This window comes from Trematomus bernacchii, unplaced genomic scaffold (genome assembly GCF_902827165.1).
Source record: "Trematomus bernacchii unplaced genomic scaffold, fTreBer1.1, whole genome shotgun sequence".
NCBI classification, from domain to species: Eukaryota; Metazoa; Chordata; class Actinopteri; order Perciformes; family Nototheniidae; genus Trematomus; species Trematomus bernacchii.
Window position 1 is genome coordinate 12,469,701 of NW_022987705.1, and position 22,222 is coordinate 12,491,922.

The 22,222-nt window shown below is 37.9% G+C and overlaps 1 protein-coding gene across 1 annotated transcript; it reads left to right on the top strand.

The window, feature by feature from the left end:
• Window positions 1-13,602: 13,602 nt before the first annotated feature.
• LOC117490374 (solute carrier family 22 member 4-like) lies at window positions 13,603-21,805 on the top strand. Its single transcript, XM_034140091.1, has 10 exons — window positions 13,603-14,042; window positions 14,930-15,033; window positions 15,123-15,277; window positions 15,590-15,761; window positions 16,356-16,482; window positions 17,068-17,168; window positions 17,298-17,512; window positions 18,025-18,207; window positions 18,921-19,056; window positions 21,682-21,805. The coding sequence occupies exons 1-10, from the start codon at window positions 13,614-13,616 to the stop codon at window positions 21,758-21,760; spliced, it is 1,701 nt and encodes a 566-aa protein (XP_033995982.1). The 5' UTR covers window positions 13,603-13,613; the 3' UTR covers window positions 21,761-21,805.
• The last annotated feature ends 417 nt before the right edge of the window (window positions 21,806-22,222 follow it).

The window sequence follows — 22,222 nt, forward strand, 5'->3', positions numbered from 1 at the left end:
AGCATTAGGAGTCCAGTTGGGACTTTTCAAGCCACACAGCAGACATGACATAAACATGCCTTTGTGTAAAAGTGCAGTAGAATTATAGCAATCCTGTATGTAGTCTTTGAATTGTACAATAAATATATACATATAACAATTCTTAGTAGACAAGGAAACAATTATTTACAAAAAATATATCCATAGTTCCAAAGTTTTATAGTACACATAAGTCTGTTACATAAATATGATCATTGTAATCCTATTGTGAACACTGATATTGGCATGTGTATTTCCTTAATTTAGTATTTTGGTGTACTGTACATAACTGTAGTTGTTCCTCCTCAGGCCACAGAGTAACACTATTAAGACGTGACAATACCGGCAAAAAGAAACTTTTAAAAAATGTAGAAATTGAGGTTTTATTATAATTAACTTTGTTATAAATTCAACACATGTAAGCATTAGGATGTGGCTAATGAGCACATTTAAACAAAAAAAAACATTTTAGAAAACTTGTTATACAAAAAAAAAAGGACTTTAATATTATATCTAACCAAATAAAACCTGGGAATTTTCATCGTGATATGAGTTTTTTTTACAGTGTCCACTATTGTGTCTTGCAAATGTAATATTGTATATTGTTAAAGGACCATTTTGTATTTCTATTTTTTTTCTTTTTCTAATATTCATCAGTAACACTTATATACACTACACTTTCCAGTTTTTATTCCTTTCTATTATCCCAAAGTTTGAACAGTGTTTTTCAGGATTGATCTCTAGCTGATTTATGCCAACATCCTAAAAATACAATCATTTTAAACCTAGCTCTATCCATTGTACAAATATTTGTTTAGGAAATGTACACACATTAACACATATTTGATAAGATATTGGTTCATTAGATTATTAAATTATCAAATAACTGAGGTAGCTTAAAGGAAATATTACTGACATTTTACCCTGTTTACCTGTATTTAATGAGCGCATTAGCTTTCAGGAAGCTAATCAGAAATGTTTTAACTGAGCTAAAGGACGCAAATGTTTACTCCCCATTTGCAAGGCCAGGACACTTATACATGACAACATTAGGTAATCATCCTTAATCAGTGAAGACACCTAATGGCTTTCACTAACGACTCTTCAAAAGTCAACAGAAGACATAATCTACTCGCAAAAAGCAAGAAAATAATTGGTTGCCAAAGGTAAACCAAAAGTGAATAGCTCACATGCTACTAATTTTAGTCACTGCATCCAAACCATGTTTTTAAAGTGGATAAGATTAAATGAATTAAGTTATGATAGTCATGTGACAACCCAACAACAGTTTCTATAGGGATAAAAAGCTTACCAATACAGGGGACTGACCTCCGAACTGACCACTACACTGTATAATTGAAAGGAGGGAAATTGGTTGTGCTTATGTCAATTATTCAGGAGATGGAAAATATTTAATTCAGTGCCCGGCCATCAGCATTATACTTTTTTTATACTGATGCAAATTCAATCTAAAATCATGCGGTCTGTTCCCATGCTTGTGCATCAGTGTTTGGTTTGGTTCAGCCATTTAACAGCATAGGGAACAGACTATAATTTACAGTGAGGACTGCAGAAAGAAATGGCGCCAACCTGCCCTCCATTCAGGGCTTCCTCCTGAGTCAGGAAACAAGCAGGAAACACGCACGTCAATCCCACCCTGAACACAACCTGTTCAAATTATTCTGTCTGGCAGGCGCGATATAGCACTGTCAGTCCAAAGTGTCCGCGATCAATGTCTGTGCACGACCCTGTAACACTAAGAAACCACTCTACCTGTAAATCATATATCTATTTTATAGTTTAAAAACAGATAAGTTTCTCTGTTGTTATCTAACCTTAAAAATTGTTGTCATGGTAGGAGTAAAGCAATCAATGACAGAACATCCATTATGTAGATAGATAGATAGAGATAGATAGTACTTTATTGATCCCAAATTGGGAAATTGTTGTAGTTACAGCAGCATAAAAGGCATTTTACAATAAAACAAAATATACAAGAATAGAAAGAAAAATAAAATAAAATATAAAATATAAAATATAAAATATCGAAATATAAAATATACATGCAGATATTATATATATATATATATATATATACAAATATATATATATATATTCAAAATATATGGAATATGTCCCAAAAAAGTTGGGAAACAAACGTGTGTAATCTTTAACCTGGGGTTTTCACAGCTTGCTCTCAACATAAGGTTGTAACAGTCTTACACAGAGAGAAAGATATACAAATGTAAAAGCGTCAGTGGAGTCAAATTAATTGTGGGTGGATTGTGTTACTGTTGGCAAAACAATTTTCCTCAGAATATTTATTGTAACATATAATCAGCTTTTGAGATAATGTTTAACCATGATCAAGATTGTTTCTGGTTATTGTCACACCCTTGACAAACGGGTCTGCTATTCTTGGAAAGCAGAGGGCAGACCTTAAAGTAGTTGTAACAAAGGATTGGACCGTGATTTATATTTGGACTTTAAACCAAATAGATATGCCATTATAGAGAAAAAAGGGTAAAGAGTTGTCTTGACATCTTTAAAACCTTTCAGGAAAGAATTAAAAGATCAGGAATCAAACTAAAGATCAGCACACTTCATTAAAAGCTTCCAGCTATTTTTACTGTGCAACATTTCAATCTAACAGAGATTTAAATGCCAGACAAAGGTATCTGATAGATCAAATGTGAACAGTTACAGTTGCTGGGAGATTAAATATGTGCAGATCTTTTGTCTGGTTCCTGCAGAGTCTTGTGCGGCAAGTACAAAGTGGAAATCATCATTAATTACTCATAGCACAAATATCCGATTTGATATTTGTTCTTTGATACACCTGTATGGGTCAAACTGGAGCTTCTGATTTTGTGTGATTGACCAAATGATCTCATACAAATTCTAATTAGACCAATGCAACATACAATCTTATTATTTATAATTCCAGGGACACATTTAGCGGATTTGATATAAGCAATAAAAATACCCCTCAGGAAAAATATAAGATGACCGCTCACCCTAATATTTTATGGAGTAGGTGCAGACACACACTCAGGTCAATAGGTCATCGTTATAAATTCTGAGACAGAGCTAAACGTTATTATGTTGAAACTGAAAAAAGCTATATTTTGACAAACGTAATCTAAGCTAACATGTTGACATACTGTAGATGTAGATCGTACTTTATGTTTATTTGGCGCAAAGTGGACAGTAGGCTATACAGTAGGCCTGTTTCATTGTGTAACTCTTTTTTTTTAATCCAGGAACTGTATGTGGCCTGTTGTTGCGACCTGGCTCAAAAGGCCACAACAAAGAGGAGACACAACATGTTCACGGGTAGAAAAAGATGTTTATTTAAACAAGTAGTTCAAATTAACCAAATGAATCAAGTGCAAAACTAACATAAGGCATGAGGTGTGAATATCAGTGGTATCAGTCGTGTAAATGCAGGGTGAGGATTGTATGGACATGTATGTGTGAGAGTGTTGAAGTGCACAAAGTGAAACAACTAAGAAAACTCATAACATACTCAACAAAACCGGAGGCCTGTACTACGAAGCTGGTTCAACCTAACCTGGATATGTTTGAGTTAGCCGGTTGGCCCAATCCAAAACATACGCGCTCTCGCTAAGCTGCACTACGACGCTGGTTATCAAGTGGATCGCTCAAGCCAGCCGTGTCCTATCTAGTTAGGTGCGCGTTCACATGAAAGGGGTGGTATTTGGAGCATTCGACCAATCTCAAACATGGACAAGCGTACTGATAGCGAAGCGTCATACTTCCTGAATGAGAAGTGAACTTTAAAGGGGACCTATCATGCAAAATGCACTTTTGTACGTCTTTTATACATGAATATGTGTCCCCGGTGTTCCAGGGAACTCACCAAGTGTCAGAAAACACAACCCTCTCTATTTTCCTCCATACCCAAATCTCTAAAAAAGGGGCTGCAACGGATCTGATAAAAACTGATCCAGATTTGAACACTGTCCTGACGTCAGGACGGTGGCGCTACGGCTATTGGGCCAACTCCACCAATCAGGAGGAGACAGCCACGGCCATTGCCGTTCGAAAGCGCTGGAGACGCTGTAGTACATATGCCAGGCCAGTAGATGGTGCTGTTCTCACTGAATCTGCCCTTGCAGAGCAGAGCTAAAAAAAAGTGCAAATTGAGCGAAATGAGGCATGGCTAAAATGCATGATCTGTTTGGTATTTTGAAAAGAAAAAAGTATAAATATGCCTTATATAGGTATGGTCCTACACTATATTATTCAAATATAGCATGATAGGTCCACTTTAATATTAGTCAAATATGAAGAAGTTAAACTTTAAACATCCATGACTTAAACACTTTATCCAGGATAAAAGCCACATAGTTGCACCTGCAAGGTGAATACAGCTGGTAAAAGAAAAAGCGTTTGAATGCGTACATTAACAGGTTTATGATATCACTGCCCCGTCCAAGACACGAGTGGATCTGACTTTAATTACATTTGACTCGAGTGTTTCGTCAACTTAATGTGTTGCTTAAAATAATACTTCTGCATACATACAGTATGCAACACTGTGAGTGTTGCACGGCCAGATACGGCTCAAGAAGCTGACTCAAATAAGGAAATATATGATACATTATGATGTGATATAACATTTGACGAATTACAAAACAATGCTTTTTTTATTGGCTCATGATAGGCCCCCGATCTCCGTAGGCCCCTGGGCTTCAGCCCAGGTCAGCCCGTGCATTAAGGCGGCCTTGGCAACACTCCCCACACGCACAGACACAGTACAATGAAGTTACAATGAAGGCTCGATAACCAGCTCACGGCATATAGGTGTAAGCAGGGGTGCTTTTTTTTGTACAAGTGGGGGGTGGACCTAACATCCTCTAGGGGGGGTCCGGGGGCATGCTCCCGCGGGAAGATTATTTTTTTAATATTGAAGTTAAATGCATCAATCTGGTGCACTTTGAGAGCAAAATGAAGAGATCTATGGATACATCTCTCAACACAAGTGATGCTATGCAATTCAGATTTTTGCCGCGCATGCGTACCTGCGTACTAGGGATGGGAACGATTAATCGAATATTCGAATATTCGAAATTATTCAGGTATTCGAATAATTATTCAGGTGTTCGAATATGAGTTATGAATATTTTTATTAATTTTTTTTTGTTTTGTTTTTGGGAGGGATGCCTAAGTTGATTACATATTATCAAATGTAATAATTCAATGTATACGACAGTGCCATAGCTAAATGTGTACACTATAATGGCCTGTATCATTTACTTGTTGTGGCAAGATGTTCAAGATGCCAGACTCTGGATAATGTCATCCTCTGGTAATGGGTTCAAGAAGGTTCAAATAAAGAATCGGTGCTGATAAGATACCAGAAAAGACAGTATTCAGGCCCTTTATTGTCCCTCTTTCCCAGAAGGGACAATAAACATCTGAACTGAGGTCAAATTGGACAGTGTTTGGCTAGTTATTCCCAACTGAGATCATTTATATTTCTTTAATGCATAAGACTTCTGTTCGCTCCGCTTGGGAGAAACTTGATGATTTCATGTGACCCATTTTTTTAATAGATAATGTATTTAAAAATAAAGAAATTAGAAAATTCATTCATAACTCACTTCCAACATCCTCTCTTTCTCCTCCTCAGATCTTCAATATGTTGCTCTGGCACTGGAAATGACTGGAAAGTTTGGCTTCACCATGGCCTTCAGCATCGTCTGACGTCTATATTTACATCGCTGAGGTTTACCCTACTGTACTCAGGAACGTGGGCATGGGGATGTGCTCCTCTGCTGCACGCATCGGCAGCATCACAGCTCCTTATGTCATATATTTAGGTGAGAAGATGAGTATATTATCTCACAATGTATATAAGACATCACTGCATTGACATTCTTTATGAGTCCAAAAGAACATCTGCTTTGGATAGCATCAGTGACATGTATACATTTATTGAGGTTTTATTTATATTCAAGTAAAATGGTGTCTTTTTATAATGAAGAATTTTGCTCCTTTTTTATTTTCAGGTAGTTATAATAAGGCTCTTCCTTATATCCTCATGGGAAGTCTCACAATTGCCTCATCTGTTGTGAACCTTGTCCTTCCGGAGACCCTCAACAGAGATCTTCCAGAAACAGTGGAGCAGATGCAGGAATGTCAGGGGTAAGTTCATTCCACTTAAAATCCTGTGTTTTTCATGTAACTATTACATATTTATTTTTGAATCAACTTTATTATTATTATTTGTATTATTATTATTTATTTTTTTATAGCAGGCTATATGGTTTTCTTAAAAAATGTACATTTGGTTTTAAGATGTTTTTTGTATATTTGAATACCCTATATTTGTGGTAGCTGTGTTGCTTAACTGCTTTTCTTGGTCTTTATTTTGATTGCAGGTTGTGTAATGGGCTGAAAAAGAGGAAGTATTTAGAAGATGAAGGAAGGAAGAACCTGCCCATACAACTTGAGGTCAGACCAACCCAGTCTCACATCTAAACGTGTAATAACTACGTTGGTCCACAACTTGGGACGTAGTATTTCTACAAAAATGCCTCTGAAATTGTAGGATCCCTACGTTTTTTTTCACCATTCATTTCCAATGGCTGGCGTCTATGTCACGTGATTTTCAACTTTCTCTCCGCAGAAATAAAAAAACATGGCCGACCTTCGTTTTATTCTCGGTAGAAAATGCCTATTTTAAGGTTAGTTTGGCCATTAAAATGCGTTTTGATGTCATTTGATGCGAGAAATATGAGTTGTTATTTCAGATTATGTGTGCAGTGGATGTACATGATCTTTAGTTTGCTAGTTATTACGAAGAATACTTCAGGAAATTGTGTAAATACAACGTTTTCATTGTTACCAAGGTGGTTGCTAGGGACGCTGCTATCGATATTATGTCTGTTATGTTGTGTAACTGTTTAATGGTGTTATCTTTATTGCTACCCCCTTCCCCGTCAATTTATAGTGTTGGTCCACAGCGCAAACATATTAGTTTAACAAAATCCGTGGCATAGATACGTTATTTTCCCCTGTGCAATTCTCCAACCCAGTCTCACATCGCACATCTCACATCACATCGTCATAAACACCGGAAACAGACGTATGCAAGATCCTCAGCTCGGTGATTGAACGGTTTAGCCGCAATGCACGTTGGGAAATGGTGTTTATTATCTGAAAACAGGAAGAACTGCCGCCAAAACTGAAAATGTGACGTGGATCATTACATTACATGTCACTTGTTAGACGCTTTTATCCAAAGCGACTTACATACTCAATACTGTGGGCAATCCCCACAGGAGCAAATTGGGGTGAAGTGTCTTGCCCAGGGACACAACGACATGCTGACTGCAGTGGGGTTTGAACCTGTGCTCCCCTGTTCCGAACTATTCCACTGTGCCACACGCCTCCCCGATCATAAATATATAAGCAGTTAAACAACATCTTAGATTTATTTTCACACAATACGTCTCCAAAAAAACGAAAATCTTGAAATCTTGAATGGGATGTGCGAAATAGTCATTATATACAGTCTTTAATTAACTATTAGTAGAGAATAACGACGAGTAAAGAATATACTTTATAGGGATCCTATTAATATCTAATAATACAATTATAAAATGCAATAACGTGCTTTAACCAGTAGGTGTCCCTTTCTATCAGCTGTGCACCGTTATGGCGTAAATACAGCCTATCTACCAATTGGATCAAATATAAAAGTCAGCCGAATTAGTGTTGATACTGCAAGGAGACGTATTGTGTGAAAAGAAATGTAAGATGTTGTTTAATTGCTTATATATTTTAAATCCACATCAAGTTTTCAGTTTTGGCGGCAGTTCCTGTTTGTCTAGAAGTCTTGTCATCAGGGCACTATAAATAGAGTTAACTACGGCAGATATGTAATATTTAATGCAGCCGAAACGTGTATTACAATGCCGTTATGTGATTACTTTCAAAGAGAAAAGCAAGCACACTCGGAATAATGTATTATTTAATTTTTTTATACAGTCTATGGTTGCTACAGAGGATTGTGGGTAATGTTAGTCAAACTTCCGGGTTCCTCCATGGGACCTTATTTCGGAAAAAGTATGCATTGAAGTCAATGGAGAGAGAAAGATTATCTTTCGATCCCGTTTGAATTGTGCCACGAATTACACATATGATGTTTGTCAATCTTAAATAATAATTTCCATGTCAAAAAAGTCACAGTTTGTCGTAAAACTGTTGAAATATAAGACTATGAAATGTGTGTGTATGTACAGCTCTCAACATGCCCAGACTTGTGTGATGAGAGAAGAAAAGAGAGTAAAAAGGCTTGGAAAAGCAACAGAATATTTGAACTGCAAACCTGAACTAACTTGATGGTGAATGATCTGTCGCCATGCCAACAGCATTTGAAGAAATCTCAAAACTGTCCCGTAGATGTCTTCACGGCTGGACTGTTAGCACACATGTGAAGTTTGAGCACTTTTTGAACATTTTCATAGGAGTTATGCTGCGTTCACACCGGACGCGATGCGAATATTCGCTTCGCTCTAATCGCTCCTATCGCATCGCTCTAAACGCTGGAGTTTCACCGCGGCTGCCAGCTGTGTTTACTCGCATCATTCAAACAAGACGCGCTGGCTCGGGAGCTACAACTACAACAAATGAACATATTTTACCGTGATTAAATTGTAATACACGTTTCTAAATGATGCCGAAGTAACAACATACTGATACCGGTTAGTAACAACCAGGAATTAATGCTTTGACAAGTCTGCAGACAAGACGGCAGGCAAAACACCTTTTAAAATGCTTGTTTTCTGAATGAAGATCGGGTCGACCAGGCTAAGCTAACGTTGTATATGCTCATTCCACACTCATAACAACGGCCCACAGACATAAATAAAGCAGAGACTGTATTCACCATGACACAGACAGTCTGTGGTTTGTACTTGTTTAACTTTTGTCCAGTTTCTGAACAGATATGAGGAGCTGTGAGCTCTGTGTGCTAACTGCTAACAGCTAACGGCTGATGTTGTGTGGTTGAACGTCAGTGACGGCGGCTGAGATCCTCACCGCTGATTGGCTTCCGCGAGAACACGTTACGTGAATTTGACGCTCGAGTTGAACAAATTGAACTCTCGCGTTTAACGCGGCACCGTTCAATCGCCTCAATCGCGTGATTCGCGCCGCGTCCACCGCTTCATGCGCGCCGTCGGAGCGAATTCGCGTCTGTCCGCGTCTCTGCATTGACTTTACATGTAATCGCGCCGCCCCCAAACATCGCATCGCGTCCGGTGTGAACGCAACATTATAGCGACATCGTCTTTTATGGCGAGGGATGCGTTTCCATGGAAACGGCATATGGTGAGATCTCAGATTTGGCGTAGAGCTGTTGAGGCATGGACCGGTGATATACAAGTGAAGATTGGGGGACGATCGGACCGTGTCCATTGGACTTACAGCGACATCGTTCTTCATGGCGAGCATTGTGTTGCCATGGCAACGGCATTTGAAGAAATCTCAAAACTGTCTCGTAGATGTCTTCACGGCTAGACTGTTAGCACACATGTGAATTTTGAGCACTTTTTGAACAGAGAGAGAGAGAGAGAGAGAGAGAGAGAGAGAGAGAGAGAGAGAGAGAGAGAGAGTTTGTGAGAGAGAGAGAGAGAGTGTGTGTGTGTGAGTATGAAATGAACAGTTAGAACTGACTGCTGTCAGTTGGAGTGATGACATCATCGTGTTCCATTGCACAGGTGTTCATCGTTGAGCTAACGAGGTGCCTAGACTTCAAAGGTTTCATTGTTCTGAATGAGAGATGAACCTCTTACATGTGAACGTTTTGTGGAAGAACGATAACAGATATCTGTGAAATTTCAAAATGTGAAGCATGTGAAGGAAGTTGAGTATCTGAAATGTAATTTTTGTGTACTTTCGGGTTAATAATGTGGCCTTTTTGGCAGTTTAAGAAAGGTGTGCGGCTGCTGCTGTGAGGAAATATCTGCCTGAAATTACAATGGGCTTTAATGGAGACATGTTGAACGTTTTTGTCACTTCATGCCCTCAAGAGGCATTTTGTTTAATTATTTTCCTTAATTATTTGTCATTTTTCAAGCTACGAGATGTTTTCCTACGTTTATCATGACAAATTATGTCTCAAGAATGTAGGGTTTGGGAATTATGGCAGTTTTAAAAAAAAATATGAAGGCACATTTCAAGATTTCTTACCCTCTAGCTGTGACATCACGCACTCTAGTTAATGTTAAAATCTGAAGAAAACCTCTTTAACAAGGTCTGAACAATGTTTAATATCTCTAAAAGTAAGAATCAGATTTAAAAGTTGTGTTACACGAATAATGTCAGAAAGATGTGTAACATTTTAAAGTTGGAATGAGGTTTCTGAGTGAAAGTATGAATGAACAGTTAGCAGTTGAAGTCGCATGAAGATTTGTTGAAGTCTGAAGAATTTCTCCATTGACTTCAATGGTTAAACATGTGATGTATTATGGGATGTATCTCTGGAATTATGAAAGTTATGAATGATAAAAGTAATAGCCATCGATTCCCGACCGAGCTGAACGTTTTGATGTTTGAACGGAGTTTCTGCGATGTTGAATGTGGGAGGAGAAGACGGACAAAATAATTGGACGGAATAATAATAAACTTTTCGTCCGTAGCATAACATATAGTTGGAATGCTGTATCAGCATTCCCACTAAATAAACAAAGCAGTCTTCACAACGGCCGGACAAAATACTTTGAGCCGCCCTATAGCCAAAGCCCGAGACACTGTTTAAAGCATAATAAAGACAATATATAGAGAGCATAATGGAAAATAACGTATCTATGCCACAATTTTAGATGCCGGGTAGCAATAAAGATAACACCATTAAACAGTTACACAACATAACATACATAATATCGATAGCAGCGTCCCTAGCAACCACCTTGGTAACAATGAAAACGTTGTATTTACACAATTTCCTGAAGTATTCTTCGTAATAACTAGCAAACTAAAGATCATGTACATCCACTGCACACATAATCTGAAATAACAACTCATATTTCTCGCATCAAATGACATCAAAACGCATTTTAATGGCCAAACTAACCTTAAAATAGGCATTTTCTACCGAGAATAAAACGAAGGTCGGCCATGTTTTTTTATTTCTGCGGAGAGGAAGTTGAAGATCACGTGACATAGACGCCAGCCATTGGAAATGAATGGTGAAAAAAAACGTAGGGATCCTACAATTTCAGAGGCATTTTTGTAGAAATACTACGTCCCAAGTTGTGGACCAACGTAGTTATTACACGTTTAGATGTGAGACTGGGTTGGTCAGACAGGATCTGCAGGCTCCGTAGATGTTCTCAATGACCTAATTTCCCTTAAAGAAATAAAGAAACAGAAAGTGACAGAATTACATTTATCATGCATGACAGTAATAATCGGAAATCTGACAGATCCAAAAGTCCACTGGCAAGAGTTTTTTTATCTTGTTTTCTTTCTTTTTTTTTTAAACAGTTTTTTTTTGTACTCAGTTGATGCTTGCTAAGTCGACAAAAATGCTTTGGCAAAATTCCAAGAGAAAAGTTTAGGTTCTAAAATGTTTGTATGAAATTGAAGTACATGTTTGATTGGTACTGTATGTGAGTCTGTGTTACACAATACTTGAGATTAAAATATAAACATTTGAAACCACCATGCCATTATCAGTTGTTTTTTATTTAAACTTAAATAATGATCCTAAATGTTTGTTTCTCAATGTGTTAACGTTGTTGCTTTCAGTGAAAAAGAGGTTTGGAGCATGCTGTGGTTGACACACTGGGAACATATGGGAACAAAAACACTCTCACATGCCCGAATGATACATTATAAAAGGCAGCTAGAAACAGCAAGCCTCGCTCTGTCCAAAAGGAACAAAATACAACCTCGACAGCTCAAAAATCAACATGTATTACCAAACTTATTTATCAATTATAATACAATTTACCTTTATGTAAGCTGGGACAAGTATCCAAATATATCAAATGAAAAAGACGTTATATGTCCGAGTCTACCATGCACTGACAACAATAGTAGAGGATTGATTCCCAGCAGGAAGGTGTTCTGAATACTTTGGAAAAGGAAACATTTTCTACCTTTAGGAGTTGACATGCAAACTAACACTGATCTTTATGGTTGTGCCATTAAATAATGTCCTATTCGGCAGTGACTTTAAACTGTGACTGCTAAACTGAATGCATTATTCCAAAAAGTGGTTTTGAGTGTGATCTGAAGGCATCTTTAAACATTCGGATGAATCTCAAACATTTTTATGTTGTACGCTATACTCTATATTAAAGGTGGGGTAAGTTTGAGAAACCGGCTCGAGATACACTTTTTGTTATATTCCATGGAATGCTCTTAACATCCCGATAGCAATGAATATCTTAAGTGCTTTGAAAAAAAATCCATAAAAGAATTTCATCTGTGGAAGCCGTAATACTGTAAAAAGCACGACCATCATTTTAGCGCACTCGAGCTGGTTTCTCCAAAATTACCTACCCCAGCTTTAAGAAGTAAATCAAAATGACTAAATAAACTCACTGGCCCTCATAAGTTTATTGTTGACCACAAATGCAGAATTTAGAACTACTTTATCTCTAAACCAAAATCATAATCATTGGAAATAAAACGTTTGGTTTGGTTATTGTTTAACTTCTGCTTGGCAATGATTAACTCCCCTGTCAAGGATTATTTTCGTAACATTATATTTTATAATATTACTCAAATGTTCTTATTACTTGAGTTTGATAGAATACATCTAAATTAAACTAACTTATATTTGAAATGATTTTGTAGCACAACACATTTAGAAACCCTACGATGTAGAACCTTTTACTTATTTCAACCATTTATCCATTAAAGGTGGGGTAGGTAAGTTTGAGAAACCGGCTCGAGATACACTTTTTGTTATATTCCATGGAATGCTCTTAACATCCCGATAGCAATGAATATCTTAAGTGCTTTGACAAAAAATCCATAAAAAAAATTCATCTGTGGAAGCCGTAATACTGTAAAAAGCACGACCAATCATTTTAGCCGGCCCGGCTAAAATAACTGGATGGCCTACCTGCCTGTCAGCCTTCCATCTGTGCACAAACTTATCTCGTGCCCTCATTGGTCATGTGCGCGTTCGTGTGTGTTGGAGGAGGGGCTCTATAAGGAAGTGGCAGATTTTCTCCGGTTGTGTATTTTCAAATTCTAGCGATCTCGAGCCGGTTTCTCAAACGTACCTACCCCACCTTTAATGTTATGCATTATTGTTTATAAAAGGCGTGGTGTTTATACAATGGGAAGAAGTTCACATAGTTTCAGAAACGTTGGTTATTATGTCTATGCCACGACGTGTGATATGGTGAAATATGCAAGGCTGCAATAACACGTTGTTAAACCAAACCCAGATTAGTGTGTAACTGCAGCTCAGGTCCCACTGCCATAAAAAGCCTGAACTCAGCTTAATTGCTCATATGTAGAAAGTGTGTGCAGTAGAGCACACGCTCTTGCGTCTATCAGTATTCACTCAGTGTCTGCTTACCTTTTTCCTTTTTTAAATGCCAATGACTAATGAGGTAATGGACAGCTCGGAAATTAGAGATTATGACACAATCACGTCTTTTCTTGGATCTTGGGGACCCTTTCAGCTAAGGATTTTCTTAGCAATGGCCTTCAGCATCCTGCCGAATGGATTTATTGGCGCCTATATCGTATTTGTAGGTGATACCCCTCCACACAAGTGCTTTATTCCTGATAACTACAGTATCAGCGAGGTGTGGAGAAATGAGATGATCCCTTTAGAAATGGTTGATGGCATCTCAAAGAGCAGCTCTTGCTCAAGACTTAACCTGGACAGTGTCAGAAACTACTCTCAGAATAATATCATCCCAAATGTGGACGTAAATGTGAGTGAAATTCCTCTGGAGAAGTGTCTGGATGGGTGGACATACAGCAAAGAAATCTACCAGTCAACCATTGTCACAGAGGTGAGTGATAATAAGTCATCAATTATTTTCCCTTTGAGCATGTTTTCGTGGTTTCCACAGAGAAATGGTCGTATCATTTGTTATGTCTGATAGGGAATTATTCATATGGCCATTTAGTTTATGTTCTAATCGTTTTAGCTTTTTGCTCTCCTCTGAATTCTCTTTCCAAACACAGGCAAACGGCCTTGGGAGAGTTACCGGTGTGATAAGGAAGGCCCTTTCTTTGTACTTGGCATTTAATCACAGGTGTGGCCTAGACATGACCATAAAATAATCACTTCTTCAGACGATAACAGGGCAGTCATGAAGTATAATATTGATTATGTTTTTAGAAGTGGTTAAGTGTCAGTGACATGGGAGAACGTCAGAGTTGGTTTTGGCAGAGGCTGTGTCAATATGGTGTCTCAGAAAGTGTTTTTGTCAAGTCTACAGCCGTAACTTTCAATTAATCTTCAGTGTCTGACATCAATTCAAAGCTCTGAAGTGTAGTTTTTGTGTTCCGGTTTCATCAAAGTGTCTAGTTTTCAGGAAGCTAAAAGTTGCTAGAATCAACAAAAGAAGAATAATTATTATAATTAAAGTTTACAACAATGTGATTACTACGACTGCTGCTTATAATGATGCTCACACAAAAGTGACCTGTTGTGTGTTGTTGCGGCCACTATTACTCATAATAACATTTATATGTGTTTGATATTTTGCATCAGCTACTTCTTCTACTAGGCTTTGAATATTACTACTGTTATATGATATACATTTGGTTATTGTACAGCTTTATAACTGTGATTAAACTGTGTCTTAGTTATCATAAAAATGGGACGCATATGAAATAGAGGTGATTCATTTTCACACAGCTATGCCCTAAAGAAAACGTGTTGTTTTTGCAGTGGGACTTGGTGTGTGACAATAAGTACAAACTTCCACTGTCTACCTCGATCAATTACATCGGTGTGCTAGTGGGAGCATTTATCTCAGGCCAGATGTCTGACAGGTTGGTACTTCATAGTCTGAATACTTTAACAATCAATTATAATATTAGAATTACAGTTACTAACTCACTAAACTGTATTTCATTCACAGGTATGGAAGGAGGCCAGCCCTCTTTCTCATGATGATTCTTCAGACACTGGCGATCACTGCACAGATATTCTCTCCAAACTGGGAGATCTTCTGCTTCATTTTCTTCTTTGTTGGTGCTGGCGGGTTCTCCAACTATACCATTGCATTTGTGCTAGGTATGTTTTCCAGTCAGGATTTGGAACATGTTATATTTGATACCGCTTGAGAAGTTTGTAGATGTCATGTTGTTCTCTCTAACCTGGTAGGTAAAACACAAGTTTGTGATTCAAAACGTATTTGGGCCTAAGAGAAAAACTGTGGTGTATTCAAGTGTGTAATGCAAGCTTTCAAAACACAGATCAATGTAGTGATTCAATTACTTGGCTATTGATCTCACATAAAGTCCCCGAACAGAACTGACTGGCAAAATCACTCAGAAACTCCAGTCTCAGGTTTTTATTGATATTCTCTCATTTATTTTGGTACAGGAACTGAAATACTAAGCCCAAAGTCCAGAGTGATCTTCTGCTCCATGGGTGTGTTTATGAGCTCAGCCATGGGTTATCTGGCAATGCCAGCTGCAGCCTACTTCCTCCGTGATTGGCGGATGCTGCTGATTCCCATGGCTGCCTCTGGACTGATCTACGTCCCTATATGGTGGTAAGAATTAGGGAGGGACATTTAACATCAGGTCTTTATCCAACACTTTCAGAATGTGTAGTGTCTGTAGAACACTGACCTTCAACTGTGGCTCTGAATTAAATAAAAGTCTAAGAGCTTTTTGCCAGTCTGTGGTTGAAGCTATCTTTTCTGCACTTTGCGGATCAGCCATGAAATGTAACTGCATTTACCTAATACATCTTATTTGCTCTCATATGTGTTACTTCAGATCAACAGACACGATCAGCTTGTGTAAGCGTTCGTCAACAAAGCATATAAACAGGAGCATATCTCCTGCAAACTGTTCAGATGTTCATACAGTAGATAGCAGTAACAACACTGCGTCCCATTCAAAACATTGAAAACGTTGGTAGAGAACAGGGTCAATTTATCATTGTATTTATCAATAAATAAGTGTGTATATGTAGCAAAAAAAGTGCTGTTAAACAGTATAAACTCATGGCAATCCCTAGTAAGTAATTTCTATGTATCTCTCATACAGAAACCGTACAAAATGTTTTGCATTTAGTCCAAATGGTATATTAAGAACTATGTATGTAAATGTGCTGATATTGTTGTTTCCCTGTTCTGCAGGTTAGTCCCAGAGTCTCCTCGCTGGCTGCTATCTCGGGGCAGAGTGGAGGAGGCGGAGGCCATACTGATAGGAGCCGCTAAGAGCAACAATGTGGAGCCTCCAAAGGCCATTTTCACACAAGCTGAGGTAAGCTGCTAGTTTATTTTTAACATGTTACATACATTAACCATTCCTGACTCAGAATGTTAGTAAAAGTAAAAAGAGTTTACTTATTGTGTTTTTTACATAGCATAGTCTTCCTGTTGTAAGATAAGATAATAAGTTATCTCAATAGCAATAAAATAGCATTAAAAAGTAGAATATATACATATTGAATTATAAATTACCAGGGACAAAATATGAAGCAGGATATTATATATATATATACATATGCATACTTATATATGTATGTAAGGAATGGAATATTAAATATTACATTGGATATAAATGTAAAATGTACAGTGTGATTTTAAGTCCATGTCTTGAGAGTATTGCATTTCAGGTCAGCAATTTCACTAAGGCAATTGTAGTCAAGTATCAACTCAATATACTATTCTGTATTCTGAATTCTGTACTTTTTACTCAACTACATTTGACTGATTCTAACATCCAACTTTTTTATTTTAAAAACTGCCAGTGTCAAATTTGTGTTACATGAGTGGCAGGGCTATTTTCACAGTTTAGGATTTGATGTTTTTAATTGTTGCAAATGTATTTTCTTCTTTTTCCAAGATTGACGATGCAATGTCTAGGAAAGACAAGAAATACTACTTTTCAGTTTTTGTGAGCAGCTGCAATATGTTCTCCATTACAGTGCTGTGCTCAATTCTGTGGTACGTCTACAATCTTCTCTTTAACAAAAAAAATCACTCTACAAAACAATGTCAATATTACAGATCCATCCCAAATGTGTGTCTCCCATCCTATGTGTACTCAATTTGTTGTCTTGAATGTCTCTGCAGGATTGTTGTCACCATTGGCTACTATGCGTTAGTCCTCAACACTTCAAACCTGCACGGCGACCCTTTTTTCAACTGCTTCCTCTCTGGCTTAGTAGAAGTGCCGGCTTACATAATAGCCTTGTTACTGCTCCAATACTGCTCCAGGCACTTGTGCCAATCTTCTACACTCTTCCTCGGAGGCGTGATGATCCTCTGTGTTCACATCATCCCAATAGGTAATACTTTGCTTTCTATAGATGAATAAAACAGTTATGTCAGACTTAATGGACAAAATGCTAAATCTTGGCAGCATAACATGAACAACAACATGTACATAGTTCTGGTTGACAACAGTTGTGATTTTAAATATATATATAAAAGAAAAATACCATCTTCTATTACAATGTGTATTTATATAAACGTCTGTTAAGTCATTTTCGCCAATTGAGATAAAATAATGATCAACCCTTGCATTTAAAGTGTTATAAATTGGATTTGTGTGGCGACATTCCAAGGACGAATCACAAGCAGCGTACACTGTTAGGATCCAAATAGATCCAAATTGTACAGCTTAGACTGTTAGGAATTTCATTAGTTTTGCTGGTGATAAAAGTATTGGACTATAGTAAAACAATTAAAATGTATAATTTTCACAAGTCAGAAGGAAAAACAAGGCTCATTTAATGGGCTTTAGATGTGTTGGATGTATCGTATATTTCATATGCCTCTTCTTCTTATTGCCTTATAGATTCAGAGATTGTGCCTGTGTTGTTGGAGATTTTGGGCAAATTTGGCATGACATCTGCATTTTGTGTGGTGTACACGTTCTCATCGGAGCTCTTCCCCACCGTCATCAGAAACACAGCAATGGGCTGCTGTTCCATGGCAGCTCGCATTGGAAGCATCGTCTCCCCTTTTATCATTTACCTGGGTAAGTAATACGTTTTATATTTTGAGCACTTAGCAAGTCTGAGGGCATGTCTTTCTGATCAATTCAGTTTATTATTATTTTCTTATTTCTGTAGTGTAGAGCTGCAGCTGTTGTACAGTTGAAGAGTTGATTTGTCCAGCCACTAAGAATTAATCGATATTCAAACAATTGATTCTGCCTTTTTGAAGCAAAAAGCCAAATATTTGCTGGTTCAATCTTCTCAAATGTGACATTTTTTATGACATATAGCCTAGAAAGCGTAAGATGAACATCTGAAGCTGAAGGTATACGGTATACTTACTTTTTTAATTAAAAGTAAAGAAAAATAAAATATGTTTTTCTCTAGCTTTAAGGATTTAATCAGACAGAATAAGCAAACCAAAGGCATTTTTGTAGCCTACTGTGAATCACTATTGTTCACTTTTTTAATATTTCATTAAAAAAAAAAAAAGCTTTAAAAATCGACATCTTTAATTGAAGCCCTACTGCATTAAGAACGCCCTTGGTCTCTTGTCTTTACTTCAAGCTTTAGTTTGCTGAAAATGTGCTGAAACAAGTTTTTTTCTTTTTATTCTCTCAAAAATAATTCAGAAAGCATAGAACCGTTGTTGTTTTTTTCATCTCAATTACACTACACACAGTCGTACAAGTAATTATATTTGTTTAATGAGTCATTCCTTGCCTTTATTGTGGTATTTTCTGCTTTTTTGCAGGACAATACAACAAGGCATTACCATACATATTGATGGGTGGGTTTGCCCTTTGTGGGGCCCTCTTATGTTTCCTGCTGCCAGAAACTTTTGGAAAGCCTTTACCAGAAACCATGGCACAAATGCAGCCGATATGCGGGTGAGCATACACTACAGCAAGTTGCACTACTCATATACTGCATGTCTACTCGTCACAGTGTTTCTTTATACACGTCTCTACTACAGATGTAGTTCCAAGTCCTCTTGATCACATTAAGATTCTGTATCATCATAGTTAAGGGGAAACTCTTTATACCACTCTCACTGATTCATAATAATAATAATAATAGATTTATTTTGTTAGCGCTTTTACAGGTGCTCAAAGACGCTTTACAGATATAGTGAAAAGAAAAGAACAACAAATAAATATATATAGTTAAAGTCAAATTAAAATCAAGCAATACAAAAACAATCACACATTAAAAGCCAGATTGAAGAGGTGAGTTTTTGTAAGTTTTTTTAAGGTGGTGAGGTCAGTGCAGTTGGCTTCTGATGAGCGGAGGCAGCGGGAAGGGGTGTGGTGGTGCAGCAGGTCTGTGAGGTAGGGGGGGGGGGGGGGCTGGTTGTTGAGGGCTTTGTGAGTAATGAGGAGGACTTTGAAGTCGATTCTTTGTCGGACGGGGAGCCAGTGGAGGTTCTGGAGAACGGGAGTGATGTGGTCTCGGGAGCGGGTGTGGGTGAGGAGGCGGGCAGCATTGTTCTGGATATGTTGGAGTTTATTGATCAGGTTGGATGGTATGCCGTAGAGCAACTGGTGGTTCACGACCCAAAAGTGGGTCGCGGACCCGTTTCGAGTGGGTCGCAGATGTGTGAGTGAAGAAAAAAAAAATTATTAAACTATTTTTTTGTTTTTTTTGTTTTGGGGAAAATGTCACATTTTTATTTTGAAAGCCCGATTTTCTAACACTGTGCATGCAGCAGGCGTTGGACTGGAAGTACCGGAGACCTTAAACGGTTCTGAAAACTTCTGTCACGTAGTGATCATCTTCTCAATAAAACATCTTTGCTGATGTTTTTTCGAGTCTTCTGGCCAATCAGAATCAAGATTGTTGCCGGAAGTCAACTATTCTTTATACATCCATGGGTACAACTTCAGATACAAATGAACACATAATGAAATATGACCCCCGGTATGATGATTACAGCTCACAGAACAATGGGGGCTATCTACCCTACTCACAATTTAAAGTAATTCACACAACAAAGTGAAAAACAAACAATGGCATAAAATATTATTAATATGTCGGGTAGTAATAGATTTATTTATTTTCTTCTCAGAGTGTACCAGAATGTGTAGTTTATATGTTAGTATTTCTAAAGATCTCCCCCAGAGCCCCTTCTGGGGTTGGGTTTTCAGCATGTCTGCCTTTTTATGTTACACAGTTCAGCTTTGATTCCATCATCTCGTCAAACCTTCATTAAAAGCATACTTTAGTTCTGTGAAGGGATATACAGTAAGGGATATATGCACTGTACTTCACTTTAATTAATATTGTATGCTGAAAAGCGTATATATTACAGCATTACAGCTGTTGAATAGATTTGAGTGGTTCAAATTTCGGGTCGCGATTTATTGATAAAGGAAAAAGTGGGTCCCGAGGCCTGACCAGTTGAGAACCACTGCCGTAGAGGATGCTATTGCAGTAGTCGAGTCGTGATGTGATGAATGCATGAATCAGGGTTTCAGCAGCAGAGGAGGAGAGTGATGGGCGGAGACGGGTAATGTTTTTGAGGTGGAAAAAGGCAGTCCTGGTGATGTGATGATTGAATTTGAGCTGACTGTCGAAGATGACTCCGAGGTTGCGGATGTGAGGGGGGGGGGGGGGGATAGAGTGTTGCTGTCAATGGTGAAGTTGACATTCTGGATGGTTTTGGTATGGGATGGGGGGCCGATGATGATGTCTGATTTGGCACTGTTCAGTTGGAGATAGTTTGTTTGGATCCATGCTTTTATTTCTGAGAGACAGTTGGTGAGAGTGGAGTGTGTTGTGGGGATGATGGTTTTTGTTGAGATATAAAGTTGGATGTCATCGGCGTAGCAGTGAAATTGAAGGTTGTGGTGACTAATTATTTTGCCAAGGGGGAGCATGTAGAGGATGAAGAGGAGGGGGCCAAGCACCGAACCCTGGGGGACGCCTTAGGACAGAGGAGCAGTGGAGAAGGTGCAGTTATTGATGTTGATAAACTGATGTCTGTCGGTGAGGTAGGATTTCAGCAGGAGAGTGCAGTGTCGGTGATGTTGAGTGATGATTCGAGGAGGGACAGCAGGATGGTGTGGTTGATGGTGTCGAATGCTGCGGTGAGGTCGAGGAGGATGAGGATGTTCAGGTTGCCGGAGTCAGAGGAGACGAGGAGGTCGTTTGTGATTTTGAGAAGAGCTGATTCGGTGCTGTGTTTTGATCGGAAACTGGATTGAAATGACTCAAAGTGGTCATTGGAGCTGAGGGGGGATTTTAGTTGTGAGGCAATGACACGTTCACGTATTTGTTTTGATTGCTTTTATCTTCAATGAAGAGCAAATAGACGTCGAAATTGGTTACTATATTGCTGTTATTTATATTTTCATGTTACAGTATAAGATGCATGTTGCACGTTTGAAAGCTTTGTGCTCTTTCACATGAAGCACAAGACTGTTTGTAGTGTCAGGAGAAATGTAAAGTCCAACATGACCTTTAATAGCACTGCTGTTAAACTGTTGCTAAATCTTCTGTTTATGTTTAAACAGGGGAAGACGGAAGAAAGCAAAGGAAGATGAAAATGGAGAGAGCGCGACTGATTATCAGAATAAAGAATCCAGGTTATAGTTGTGATTTGTATTTGTATTTTTCTTTATACTCACATGATTGCTCAATAAGATGTTGTTTTAAATAAAGTTACTTTTATCATTTATTGTGTGTAATTCTGTTTGATATATTATTGTATGAAATGTCCACCTAACTTATTGTGAAGCACGATGTCAAGCCATTTTTATAAATTGAACATTTTGACACATGAAATTGAAGACTGCATGTTTATATGTATTATAATTAAGATTGAGGAGCTTTGTTGTGTTTGTGAAAGCATTCTCTTCAAATAGCCTTTATAAATGGTTAAGTATCAGATCACTGCATGGGAATCCATCATAACAAGATTCAATGAGACATAAAGATAATGCATGTTTTAGCACAGATGTTGCAGTCATGAAACATGTGTAGTCATCTCATTCATTCAGGTAGATTGATGCCAAGTCAAATATAATACATTAGTCTTTAATTATATGACATCTC

Bases quoted from the DNA above. Each gene is read 5' to 3' on its own strand.
- LOC117490374 (XM_034140091.1), top strand. From the start codon at position 13,614: ATGCCAATGACTAATGAGGTAATGGACAGCTCGGAAATTAGAGATTAT. The intron at 15,034-15,122 runs GTTGGTACTTCA...TTTCATTCACAG, and splicing joins TCAGGCCAGATGTCTGACAG to GTATGGAAGGAGGCCAGCCC. The intron at 17,513-18,024 runs GTAATACTTTGC...ATTGCCTTATAG, and splicing joins TGTTCACATCATCCCAATAG to ATTCAGAGATTGTGCCTGTG.